The sequence below is a fragment of the Anolis sagrei genome, chromosome X, assembly GCF_037176765.1.
Source record: "Anolis sagrei isolate rAnoSag1 chromosome X, rAnoSag1.mat, whole genome shotgun sequence".
In the NCBI taxonomy this organism is placed as follows: Eukaryota; Metazoa; Chordata; class Lepidosauria; order Squamata; family Dactyloidae; genus Anolis; species Anolis sagrei.
This window is the reverse complement of record NC_090034.1, coordinates 23,436,839-23,450,730: the sequence shown is the minus strand read 5'-3', so window position 1 is coordinate 23,450,730 and position 13,892 is coordinate 23,436,839. Positions and strand designations below refer to the sequence as shown.

Below are 13,892 nucleotides of genomic sequence, written 5' to 3'. Positions count from 1 at the left end.
AACTCTTTGATTCTATGATTCTATGATAAAGGCACTACCTGCATCAGAGCTATTTTGGATCATCTGCTTCCTGAGGGATTCTGGAAGGTCGATCCCAAAGGAGCAACTTCTCCAAACTCTGTTCAGCATCTACACCCAAAACTGTATTGCTGAACACTGTAGTCTATTTTATTTTGTATTGTATTTTTATAATATCAAGTGGCTACTCAATTGTTTTTAAACATTTGTACTATAAATCGTGTTTACTGTATGTTTAGTCAAACCTATGAGGTATTACACTATGAACAACATTTAAATATGTTCTGTTCCTGGTTTGAAAGTGTTATTTCCTGTTTAATTGTACAGTCCTTACTTTGAAAGTAGTTGTTCTACTCCAGAAACTTTGTTTATGTGGCTGTCACAAACTAGGTTGCAATTGATTGCGACTTGATGAGATATTCATTGAAAAACTAGAGCAAAATGTGCTATAGCGGGATGATGTCCCTCCCGCACAAAGTTTTTGCAGTTGAACAAACTTTTGCCATGTTTTTATGATAGAACCAATTAGGAAATGACATTCATAACCCAGGAACAAAAATCATGTTACAATGTGTATTTATTTACTTACTTACTTTATTTATACCCCACCTGGCTAACAGTCACACACTTTGAAGAATTTAAAACAATGCGAGTACAAAAATGAAAAACAATTAAACAGTATCATGTCTGCTAGGTTAAAAATGCAGTTTAAATACAATACAATACAATAAATACAATTAAATGCATAAATCCTATTTTGGGGAAAACATGGGTAAGGGAGCTGGCAGTAAGAAAAGAGGACACCCATATTCCAGATGGATAGACTGAGACCCCATCTACACTGACATTATAATGCAGATTGAACTGGATTATGTGGAAGTGTTGACTGATATAATCCAGTTCAATTGCATTATATGAGTCTACATGGACCACAGTGAGTCTACACTGGCCATAGAGATAAAGCGGAGTATAAATAATAATAATAATATAAAGAATTATAAATAAATAAATAAATAATAACTCCAAAGGCTCTGGCATAAACCAGTACAGGTGGTCCCAGTGGTAGTGGGCACACTGGGTGCTGTGCCAAAAGATCTCAGCCGGCATTTGGAAACAATAAACATTGACAAAATCACGATCTGTCAACTGCAAAAGGCCACTTTACTTGGATCTGCGCACATCATTCAAAAATACATCACACATTCCTAAATGCTTGGGAAGTGTTCGACTTGTGATTTTATGATACAAAATCCATTATATATATCTTGTTTGCTGTGTCATAATGTGTTTTTGTGTCAGTAAAATAATGCTGTGTTTTTGTGGCAACAACAACAACAACAATAGGCAATACAGCAACGAACACTTTTGGTAAGAAGGGAAAAGTGGCTTTCTCTTTGGAGGCAGGAAGTAAAATGCCTTGTGTTTCCTAGATCTAAGAAAACTCGGCAGGAGGCATGCATCGCAGGATGATATCCTTTGTCTCCAATGGCTTTATATAGAAGTGTGGATGCTTCTTCATTTTCAACAGGGAACCCCAGGCTTTGTTACAACACATCCCACGAGCCTCCCACCATTTTACAATAATTTGTCCCAGCAAAAAGTGAAATGGATCATTGTGGAGAATTAAATTAAATCTAGACACTGGGCTCCTTTTGATGCAGTCCAAAATCTCATTGGCTTTTTAAACCGCTGGTCATTCCATCCAACATTCAGATTTCCTTTTAAACCCACTTATTAGCTGCCTTCATAAAGGAAGAAGAGCTGAAGCAAGCAATGCAAAAGAAGGAAGGATGGATTGCAAAAAAAGAAATGACACATTTCCCTGCTTGAGGTAAACCACAGGATGGTTCCCTCACTCCTAGTTGAGTACAGAAATGAATAAGACGGGCCATGGCATCTGACTCAGCACCGCAGAAATAAAGCAGCATCACACCTCTGTTCTCCAATAATTCAGCAACACTTCCTGCTTCTTACAATCAGCTGAAGCAACCTCCGCTTCTTGCATAATAGTTGCTTTGAAATCGTCTTGCTCAAGGTAATACTGAAATAATTTGCACCAAACGTAGGAAATCAATCACTGTTCTTGGTAGGAGTCCCGGATGGCACAGTGGGTTAAACCCTTGTGCCAGCAGGATTGAAGACCGACAGGTCGGAGGTTCAAATACGGGGAGAGTGCAGATGAGCTCCCTCTATCAACTCCAGCTCCCTATGTGGGGACATGAGAGAAGCCTCCTACAAGGATGATAAAACAACAAAACATCTGAGTGTCCCATGGGCAACGTCATTGCAGACGGCCAAGTCTCTCACACCAGAAGCGACTTGCAGTTCCTCAAGTTGCTCCTGACACAAAACAAACAAACAAACAAAATCTGCCCTCAGTAGACCTTCTGCTGGATCAGCTCAGCCAAAGAGCATAAATCCCCAAATAATATTTATAACATTAAGTTTTCTCTATATTGTATATAAAGCTCCTAATTGGTGATAGGTAAAATACTTGTTATTCTACTTAATGTAACAAATGAATACATAAGATACCAGCCCCCATCCTCCTATCCTTTAGAAAATTCCTTAAAATGCACCTTTGCACTTTGGCATATGGTGAGGAGGATGACTAGGGCACCTTAGATTACTGTCACTGGAATGCTGGCTGACATTAAGGCTAGTCGTGTCCAACTCTGAGGGTTGGTGCTCATCTTCATTTCTAAGCCGAAGAGCCGGCGTTATCCATAGACACCGCCAATTCTTGTTTCCACAACAAGCCACATTTTCCAAATTATCACAAGGACAGAAAGTGAGGTGACATCTTCTGAATGGGGTACAGCCAGCAAAGGAACCTCCACAGAGGTGTTCACCCTTCTCTATGCTATCCAAAACATACACACATATATGAAAATATCCCTGTTCCGACTTACAAACAAATTCAACTTAAGAATACACCTACAGGACCAATCTTTTTTGCAATTTGGGGACTGCCTGTATTATGTATCCAGGAACAGAAATCCTACCTGGAATGCCTGTTTGGTCTGAACCAAGAAGCAACAGCCCATCAGGGGATGTTTTGCCGTGGACCTCCCGGACAAAGGAAGTTTCTTGGTTCCTCCCATCAATCATAACCAGCACCACGTCTTTCACCACAGTGGAAGGGGGGCCCTGCAGCTCCACAAACCCAAAACTTCCTTCAGCAAATGCAATGTTGACCTCATTGATCACTAGAAAGGATGCATTGAGCTGGGCAAAGGGGATGCAGTGATTATCCAAGCCGGGGGTAGGCACAGCCACTTGGAAGAACCACTGGGCATCGGCCCCTTGGCACCTCTCCAGGGATTCATCTGCAGTCCGGAAAAGAGGGTCCTCCAGGAAGGGCTCCACTCCCGGGGTCAAAACCGAGACCAACTCGTCTGCTCTGTCACTCTTTTTAGACTTGTGCACCAAAGCGTCCACCAGCCCTTCGTTGGTAACCTCCATGCCGTTATGAAGGTCTCTTCTCCCAAAATAGAGAGCAATCGCGTCGGGCCCATTCTGGATAGAGTTCTTTGGCAGGATGACTCTCGGCTTTGGGACCACTGCCGCAGATCCGAGGAGAAGGAAACCTTGGTCATTGGTGAAAATGCCCCCCAGATCTTTCACGTTGTAAGCTGTGTTGCCATTGCCGTTGTAGAAGACCAAGGCGTAGCCGTCCAAAGGAACTCGCTGGCCGCTGATGTGATACAGTTCCAAGTACTCAACTGTGTCCTCCCCTGGATTATCCGAATTGACCTCATTGATCAGGAGGCTGTGTACTCTCCCCTTTGGGGTCACAATATGGTCCTGGGAACCCACCTCATGTAGCAAGAGGCACAGAAACACTGACACAATTAAAAATCTAGGCCTCATGACCATAAAGGTGGCAAGCGTTCTGGAGATCTGCAGGTTCGTTGCCACTTTCTGCAAAGATCCAAGCAAGGAGAGACACGAGAATGTAGGATATGACAGCAGGCAAAAACTCAGCTCGATAATTGCTTTTCTTGATCAGGACCAACTGGAGGTTGAAGGCACTATGAATCCACAGTTGAGAGAAAGATGTGATGACGAATGTAAGAAGTGAATTTTATATACTGTGAAAGAAGAAGCAACATATGAATAAGTAGTCACAACGAAAAACAAAATAGGAAAGATATTGCATTGGAAAATTCAGAATTTACACTCATCACCTAGATCAACTTACTCCAAGAAATAAAAATTGTTGTTGTTGTTGTTGCTGCTGTTTTTGTTGTTATTTTTCTGACTTCCTGGTGTGCGGGAATAATAGCAGCAGCAACAACAACAACAATTTTGTTTCTTACCTGCCTCTCCTCCTGGCTCGAGACGGGTCATAGAGCAGTCAAAATACACAAACATTTCAAAAATTCTATAAACACACACATTAAAATGTAGTTCTAGAAAAGATACATATTAAATACCCAGGACAGAGATTGAAACACAGGACACGAGTTTAAAATTCATGCTTACAATTGGCTGTGTATGCCATTCCTATGCCTTACTGTGGGAATGGGAACAGTAGGTCAACACACCATTAAGCTGAGTAAAGTCGATATCAGTTGAACATTAAAAAGTATTGATGTCAAAGAGATAGCCGTACCAATCTGTTTCGTCATAAAAAAAAAGTGAAAGGGAAGGGAAAAGGATAGCAGTCCATTGGATACTAACTGATATACTTCAGATAAGCTTTCACAGACTCCAGCCCACTTCTTCAGATATAAGCATAATACTTTTATAGACAGGTATATCTCTATCTATCTACTCATAATAAAAGTGAAAATATGTATGTATGTGTGTGCCTGGGTGTCTTGCTCCTGCCTCCACAAACAGCTATAGCTCCCACTACTCAGGAGACACCAATGGCTCTCCCTCCAATGACATTACAGGTTATAGTGAGCGCCTTAAACATGTCCAAGAGCCCTGTCAATGTCCTCCAGAAACACCATACTGCCCACTACCCAAGTGAAGGCTTTCATATGGGGACAATTTCGTCCTAGATTTTATGTGTTTCCTCCACCATAGACATTCCAATGTTTCTTAATCTCTCAATTGGTGTGGAATTTGGCCACTACCTCTCCCACAACCCTTTCCTATACTTTTCTATGGCACACAGCAAACAGAGGAATTGATCAGCAACTGCTCATACTGGAGGGATTTATGGGCCTGATTCAACATGATGGAAGTTGTAGTTCATCCTGCATCTAGACAGAGCACTGTGACCCCCGCTGACAATGGTCTTGGGCCACATTTGGCACACAGAACCCCCATGACCAAGGCAAAATACTGGAGACGTTTGGGAGGAATTCATCTTGATTTATAGGATTGTAGGTACTGGGATTTATAGTTCACCTGCAATCAAAGAGCACTCTGAACCCCACTGATGGACCTGCAACTAACTTGGCACACAGAAACCTCATGACCAACAAAAAATACTAGCAGTCTTTGGGTGGATTTATAGGAATTATAATTCACCTACATCCAGCGAGCACTGTGGACCCAAAAGCCCATGGATCTGGACCAAACTTGGCACGCATACCTGATAAGCCCAAATTTGATTACTTGAGGGGTTTGAGAGGGATTGACCTTGAGTTTAGTGAGTTGTAGTTCACCTACAACCAAAGAAACTGGGACCCCTACCAATGATGGAACCTGAATCAAACTTGGCACACAGAACCCCCATCACCAACTGAACATACTGGAGATGTTTGAGGGGAACTGGCCTTCATTTCTGGAAGTTGTAGTTCACCTACATCCAGAAACACTTTGACCACCACCGACAATAGACCAGGACTAAACTTGACACACAGAACCCCCTTGACCAACTGAACTTACTGGAGTGGTTTGAGGTGACTAACTCACCATAGTGGGAGCTGTAGTTTATCCTGCAATCAGAGACCACATGGACCCCACCGATGATGCTTCTTGAGAGCAAACTTGCCCAACATGACAAACTTTAACCACTAATGGAGTTTCAGAGGTTAACCTGGCATGATGTGAGTTGTAGTTCACACACAACCTTATGCATTTTATAAATTAAAAATGACTTTTTCAAATAACCCGGCTGCCCAAGCTAGTAATATGATATGATATGATATAATAATTAATTATAATACAATACAATATAATGGACTGCAGGATGTCTCTCCTACAAGAACAAGATTTTTGCAATTTAAAGCTTTTTTCCTTATTTTTATGATAGAACTAATTAGGAAACAGCATGTTACATAGTGTTTATTTATCAGGGGTTTCTCAAACGTATTGCAATTTTTATTCTAGCTCAACTGCTTTTAATATTTATTTATTTATGACATTTATATGGCGGCCTTCTCATCCTGAAGGGGATTCAGAGTGGCTTACAATATATATATATATATATATATATATATATATATATATACACACACACACACACACACACACACACACACAATATATTATATTATTAGCATAGTACAATATCAGTATTATATATTACTATATTGTACTACAGCATTATGTTGTAATATTATTAGTAATATTACATGTAATATAAAATATATAATTATTATATTGTATTATTAGTATTAGTATTATATTGTATTTATAATATTATATGTATTATATTATATTATTAGTAAAGCATAGGAGACAAGATGGAACTGTCTTTAAAATGCTTTTAAAACACATAGACCTCCCATCCATAGAAAAAAATCAGGGTAAAAACTAATGGTGATTACTTCTCTCCCAAGGGCTAGGGAAAGAGTGCTTGTCATGGGTGGAGCATGCAATGATATGATGAGCTCCCAATTTGTGGTTTGGACAGGCACTGAGCAGCAAAAGCCTCATGACACAAAATAGCAGGCAGTAGGTCTGTTTCATACAAGGATTTGGAAATATAGCTGGAGTTCCTGCTTTGTGAGAAGACAAACATCACATTCAGATTGAAAAAACAGGTTTCAGACTTGAAAAGTCTGAAAACTAAGTTATTGTATCATGATCCCCTGTCATGCTCAAAAGTGTGCATTGACACTAAAGCATGCTTGCTCTTTTGGAGATTATGAGTTGTATGGACATACTTTTAATGTACCGTAAGCTGCTTGAGTCTCCCTGTGGAAGGAAAAAGCAGGGTATACATAAACACCCTAACTCTAAATACAATAATATTTGTGCTCAGAGCAATTCATGAGCCACTCAAATTGCAACAGGCTTTGAAACTCTATGAAAGTGAGTCAACACACAAAAAGGAGAGCTATGCATGTCCCAGAAACAAAGTACAGTCAAGCACTCCATTTCTTTACAATCTTCCATTCGGATTGCTAGAAAAATAAAATAGCTTGTATGACTGATGGTGCACTAAGTACAAAGTACAATTTCTGCTGTCTTTTCACATTTCTTTGCTTCAAAATGCAAATTAATACCAGGAAGATCTGGTTGTTAGGAATTGTGGGAGTTAAAGTCCAAAACACCCAGAGGGCCAAAGTTTGCCCAGGCTTGATCTAGATGAATCGAGTGTGTCTCCCTCCATTTCCTCCACAGTAAAAGAGTGTCAGGGCAACACCATGAAAGAGGTGCAACCAACTCCAGAAGTGACTGAATAACTGCTAATGCTGCAATTCAAGGCACTTTTGCTTGTCATTGCAAATTTCTACATAGAACACTTTGAAACGCAAGCCCTGGAAACAGCAACAAAATGCCCACTATATGGTTCTGATATGTGGAAGACAGCTTCACCATTTGGAGCTATGGAGAAGAACTCAACAAGTTCTTGGACCACCTCAACAGTATCCACCCAAACATCCAATTCACCAGGGAAAAAGAAAATGAAAGGAAACTACCATTTCTAGATGTCCTAGTCATCCGTAAACCCAAAAAATACCTGGGCCACACAGTTTATAGAAAACCTACACACAGAGATAGATACCTACATTAAAAACTCCAACCATCACCCAAGTCAAAAAAGAAACACAATTAAAGCCTTGGCAGACTGTGCAAAAAGAATCTGCAAATCCCACCTCCTCCAAGGTGAATGGAACCACCTCAACTGGGCTCTACAGGCCAATGGAGATTCCACCACAGACATCTGAAGAGCTGCAAGACCAAGAAGAAACCAAGAGAGTCAAGACAAAGATCCGCCTAGAGCAGTGGTTCTCAAGCTGGGGTCCCCAGATGTTTTTGGCCTAGAAATCCTAACAGCTGGTAAACTGGCTGGGATTTCTGGGAGTTGTAGGCCAAACACCTGGGGACCCACAGGTTGAGAACCACTGGCCTAGAGGGAGAGTGTTCTTATCATATATCAGAGGAACCACTGACCACAGAGGGAAGCTGATGAAGAAACACAACCTACAAACAACCTACAGGCCCACCAAGAAAACACATGCTACGTTCAGCAAAGGACAAGAGGGATCCTCTCACTTCTGCAGGAATCTACCGTATACCATGCAGCTATGGACAAGAAGTCTCCATAGGGACCACCACATGCAGCAGCATTGCACAAACACAAATCAAGGGACATGATTCCTTCCTTCCTTCCTTCCCTACTCATCCTAAAAAACATAATCTATTCAAACAGTCTTCTTTTCTTAAAGCTAGAGGTGTCTAGCTCTTTGCCTAAGGCAGCATTTCTCAACCTTCCTAATGCTGTGACCCCTTAATACAGTTCCTCATGTTGTGGTGACCACCAACCATAATTTTTTTCCATTGCTACTTCACAATTGTAATTTTGCTACTGTTACAAATTGTAATGCAAATATCTGATATAATAATAATAATAATAACAACAACAACAATAATAATAATAAACTTTATTTATACCCTGCCAGGATGTATAAATGCAGGATATATTTTCATTAACTGGACCAAATTTGGCACAAATACCCAATACACCCAAATTTGAATACTGGTGGGATTGGGGGCGGGGTTGATTTTGTCATTTGGGAGTTTTAGTGGCTGGGGTTTATAGATTATAGTTCACCTATAATCAAATAACATTCTGAACTAAATAATTGAACTAAACTTGGCACACAGAACTCCCATGAGCAACAGAAAATACTGGAAGGGTTTGGCGGGTATTGAGCTTGAGTTTTGGAGCTGTAGTACACCTATATCCAGAGAGCACTGTGGACTCAAACAATGATGGATCTGGACCAAAATTGGCATGAATACTCAATATACCCAAATGTGAACACTGGTGGAGTTTGGGGGAAATAGACGTGACATTTGGGAGTTGTGGTTGCTGGGATTTATAGTTCGCCTACAATCAAAGAGTACTCTGAACCCCACCAACGATAGAATTAGGCCAAACTTCCCACACAGAACCCCCACGACCAATAGAAAATACTATTTTCTGATGGTCTTTGGTGGCCCCTCTGACACTCCCTCACAATCCCCCCCAGGGGTTGTGACCCCCAGGTTGAGAAACGCTGGCCTAAAGAAACCCATGGACAATGCATGCTCTCACTGTACTCCAGCTCCCAATTACTTTCCCAAAGTTCTTCCTAATAATCTTCAGGTGTAGTTTTCCTGAAGTTTGTTTGGATCCCTGGCTGCCTTGTGTCCCAGTCCCTAGTTCTTGTCCCTTCTTCAATGCTCAGTGGGACATCCTTTCCGATCTTTTAACATGGCTCTCCTGTCCCTTCTCAAGCGTCTGAAAAGGGAGGCAAGCCCCTCCAGAAAGAGAATCCCATAGGGAAGGAAGAGGTGGGAAGGAGTGCTCCCCTTTCTCATGCCCGGAATCGCCCTTTACACAGACCAAAAGGGACCCGACAATTCGCACCTACCTCTCCATCCCATCCGGATGGGAAAGCAACCCCCCAAAAGCAGAGCTTTGAAACAAGGATCTCGCTGTTTCCCTCCAGCATTGGACTTGAGCCGCTTTCCCTGCCTCGAAAAGGGAAAAGGAGGCTGAAAGAGGAGGGGAAAGGGATCTGTCTGCTGTCGAAGTCCCTCCTTCGCTGCTCCGCCTCCGCATCCCTTTGTCCCATCGCTTTGGGGCTTCTTTGGGGTTGCTGTCCCTCCCTCCCTGGTTGCAGGCATCCCAGGAAAAGCAAGAAGAGGGCAAATGGGTAGGAACTAGGGATATCTCCAGGAGGGCTTCCCCTTTTGCTTTTCTCTCTCCAGGAAATACCCAGGAAAGTCCCAACCCCTCCATTCAGATACAAGAATTCCTCCCCAAAAGGCAGGCAAAGCTCAGCATCACACTAGGATATAATCCGCTTATATCAGTATGCATCCCATCTATTTATAGGACTGGATGCATACTGTATTGTGAGAGCTGAGTGTGAGAACTGTTCAACAGTGGAACTCTCTGCCCCGGAGTGTGGTGGAGGCTCCTTCTTTGGAGGCTTTTAAACAGAGGCTGGAAATGCTATCTGTCAGGGTGCTTTGAATGCAGTTTTCATGCTTCTTGGCAGGGGGTTGGACTGGATGGCCCACGAGGTTTCTTCCAACTCTATGATTCTATTATTCTATGTATTGAGATGGGATGCATCCTCTCCTCATCATACCTTTTTTTTCATGTCAGGAGTGACTTGAGAAACTGCAAGTTGCTTCTGGTGTGAGAGAATTGGCCATCTGCAACAACTTTGCCCAGGGGACAGATGTTTGATTTTTTAACCATCCTGTGGGAGGCTTTTCTCATGTCCCCACATGGGGAGCTTATTCTGCATAGAATTATGGAAAAAATAGACCCATGTCTGATTCCACAGAAAGCTGGCTTCAGGAAAGACAAAAGCTGCACATCGCAAGTGCTGAACCTGACTCAGCACATAGAAGATGGCTTCGAAAAGCAGCAGATCACAGGAGCTGTCTTCATAGACCTGTCAGCAGCCTATGATACTGTGAACCACCGCCTCTTCCTGAGAAAAATGTATAATATCACAAAGGACTACAATCTCACCCATCTCATAGGAAACCTGCTACAAAACAGGAGCTTTTTTGTTGAGTTCCAGGGCCAGAGAAGCAGATGGCGGAAACAGAAGAACGGCCTGCCTCAGGGGAGCGTGCTCGCTCCATCCATGTTCAATATCTACACAAATGACCAGCCACTGCCAGAAGGGACAGAGAGTTTCATCTATGCTGATGATCGTGCCATTACCGCTCAAGCAGGGAGCTTTGAGATGGTTGAACAGAAGCTCTCCGAAGCTCTAGGTGCTCTCACTGCCTATTACAGGGAAAACCAACTGATCCCCAATCCATCTAAAACACAGACATGTGCCTTTCACCTTAAGAACAGACAAGCATCCCGAGCTCTGAGGATTACCTGGGAAGGAATCCCACTGGAGCATTGCAGCGCACCCAAATACCTGGGAGTCACTCTGGACCATTCTCTGACCTACAAGAAGCACTGCCTGAACATCAAACAAAAAGTGGGTGCTAGAAACAATATCATACGAAAGCTGACTGGCACAACCTGGGGATCACAACCAGATACAGTGAAGACATCTGCCCTTGCACTATGCTACTCTGCTGCTGAGTACGCATGCCCAGTGTGGAACACATCTCACCACACTAAAACAGTGGATGTGGCTCTTAATGAGACATGCCGCATTATCACGGGTTGTCTGCGCCCTACACCACTGGAGAAATTACACTGTTTAGCCGGCATTGCACCACCAGACATCCGCCAGGAAGTAGCAGCCAATAGTGAAAGGACCAAGGCAGAGGCATCTCCAGCTCATCCCTTGTTTGGGTATCAGCCAGCACGTCAACGACTTAAATCAAGACATAGTTTTCTTAGATCTACAGAGACACTTGCTGGAAGACCTCAGCAAGTGAGAGTCCAAAAGTGGCAGGCCCAAACCCAGCACCTCAATCCATGGGTGATACCAGATGAGAGACTCCCCCCTGGGCACACAGAAGACTGGGCGACTTGGAAGGCACTGAACAGACTGCGCTCTGGCACCACGAGATGCAGAGCCAATCTTAAGAAATGGGGCTACAGGGTGGAATCCACGGCATGCGAGTGCGGAGAAGAGCAAACCACTGACCACCTGCTGCAATGCAACCTGAGCCCTGCCACATGCACGATGGAGTACCTTCTTGCAGCAACACCAGAGGCACTCCAAGTGGCCAGATACTGGTCAAAGGACATGTAATCCACTACCAAGTTTGCAAAATCTGTGTTTTTTTTATCTGTTTGTTTGTTTTGCTCTGTTAGAAATGTAATACAATACAGATGACACGATAAATAAATAAATGGGGAGCTGGAGCTGACATAGGGAGCTCAACCCGCTCTCCCCAGATTCGAACCACTGATCTGTTAGTCAACAGTCCTGTCAGCATAAGGGTTTAGCCCATTGCGCTACCGGGAACCCTATCATACCTGATTATTACGTATTATTTGAAAACACTGTGCTTTGACTCATCACACCAGAGGAGGCTGGCTCCTCCCAATCAATTCAAAACACCCCCTACATAATAATTATAACAACAATAACACTTTATTTATATTCCGCTCTATCTCCCCGAGGGGACTCAGGAAAGATTACAACATACACAGATAGGCAAACATTCAATGTCTTTAATACAGTGGAAATAACAACGACATACAAGTATACAGAACAAAGGTAAAGGCTTCCCCTTTCATCTCCGGCTTTCTGGAGGCTGTGCTCAACTCTGGCCATGAGGAGGTACTCTTGTTCCATTTCCAAGCCAAAGAGCCTGTTGTTCGTAGATACCTCCTGGTCGTGTTGCCTCCAAAGTGGTACCTGTTGATCTACTCACATTTGCATGTTTTCGAACTTCTAGGTTGGCAGGAGCTAGGGCTAACAGCGGGAGTTCACCCCGATTCACAGCTTCGAACTGCCAACCTTTAGGTCAGCAGTTCAATGGTTTAACCTGTTGAGCCACTCTAAGGATCTTATCCCATTAAGAAGGAGCCCCCGGTAGCGCAGTGGGTTAAACCCTTGTCCCCTGTACTGTTTTCAAGTCAGGTGTCAGCCATACTATATCTTTGTATTTCATTTGTAGAGCCAAAGTGTAGTATCATAAATTTCTCCTTGCTGAAATCCATTTTGTGAGTTTTGGACAAACAGCTTTCACATCTGTTATGGTCATTTTGGAGTCGGCTCCTATCCTCTGAGTATCCCTCCCAATTTGGTGTCATCTCAGGGTCTTGGTAGTACAGTGAGTTAAACCGCTAACTGCAGAAAAACTGCTGACTGGAAGGTTGGTAGTTTGAAGCTGCGAGTTGGGGTGAGCTCCCACTGATAGTCCTAGCTTCTCCATGGCCTGAGTTGAGCATTGCCTCCAGACACCGGAGATGGAAAGGGAAACTTTTGCCTTTGTTTGTGCATTGTATGTCATTGTTCACTGTATAAAAGGCATTGAATGTTTTCCTATATATGTGTAATCGGCTCTGAGTCCCCTTGAGGAGACAGAGCTGAATAAAAATAAAGTGTATTATTATTTTTATGATTATGATTATGATCATTTCCCACTTTGATCAGCAGCAGTTCCCATTGCCTTCCTATATGCTTAGTATGTGTGATTTGTCCCAAATCACCCAGCAGGATTCCAAGGCTGAGTGGGATTTCAATCTTGCACTCACCCATTATCCTGGTATAGCAGAACCCTTCCTATCCCTTCTCCATTTCGCAGTGTTTCATACAGGGACCACAATGACAAAGAGAACAGAAGGGGATGTTAAGTGCCATCCCATGTCCCTAGGCCACCTGAGTTCAGGAAACATGGGATGACAATGTAAACATTTGCCACTAGCTCTGTATCCAACCAGCCCAACTGTTTCCATGGGCCCAAAGTTGCAGAATGCTTTGAATTCTGTTCCAAATACAGAATCATTGAGTTGGAAGATACTCCAAGGGCCATCCAGTCCCACCGCCTGCCTTGTCCAATCAAAGCACCTCCAACAGATGGCCATG

The 13,892-nt window shown here is 42.9% G+C and overlaps 1 protein-coding gene across 2 annotated transcripts in view; it reads right to left on the bottom strand.

Annotated features, from left to right (window-relative positions):
- Nucleotides 1–10,175, bottom strand: part of LOC132781870 (uncharacterized) — a 32,582-nt gene extending 22,407 nt beyond the window's left edge. Inside the window, exons 1-2 of one of the 2 annotated variants that reach the window (XM_060786395.2) lie at nt 9,792–10,175; nt 3,024–4,112 (exon numbers count right to left, since the gene is read on the bottom strand). In XM_060786395.2, the coding sequence (XP_060642378.2) occupies nt 3,024–3,897 (874 nt within the window). In that variant the 5' untranslated portion in view covers nt 3,898–4,112; nt 9,792–10,175. Of the gene's footprint in view, nt 1–3,023; nt 4,113–4,506; nt 4,598–9,791 lie in introns of those variants that run through there. The other variant, XM_060786396.2, reaches the window with a different exon arrangement.
- Between the last annotated feature and the right edge of the window lie 3,717 nt (nt 10,176–13,892).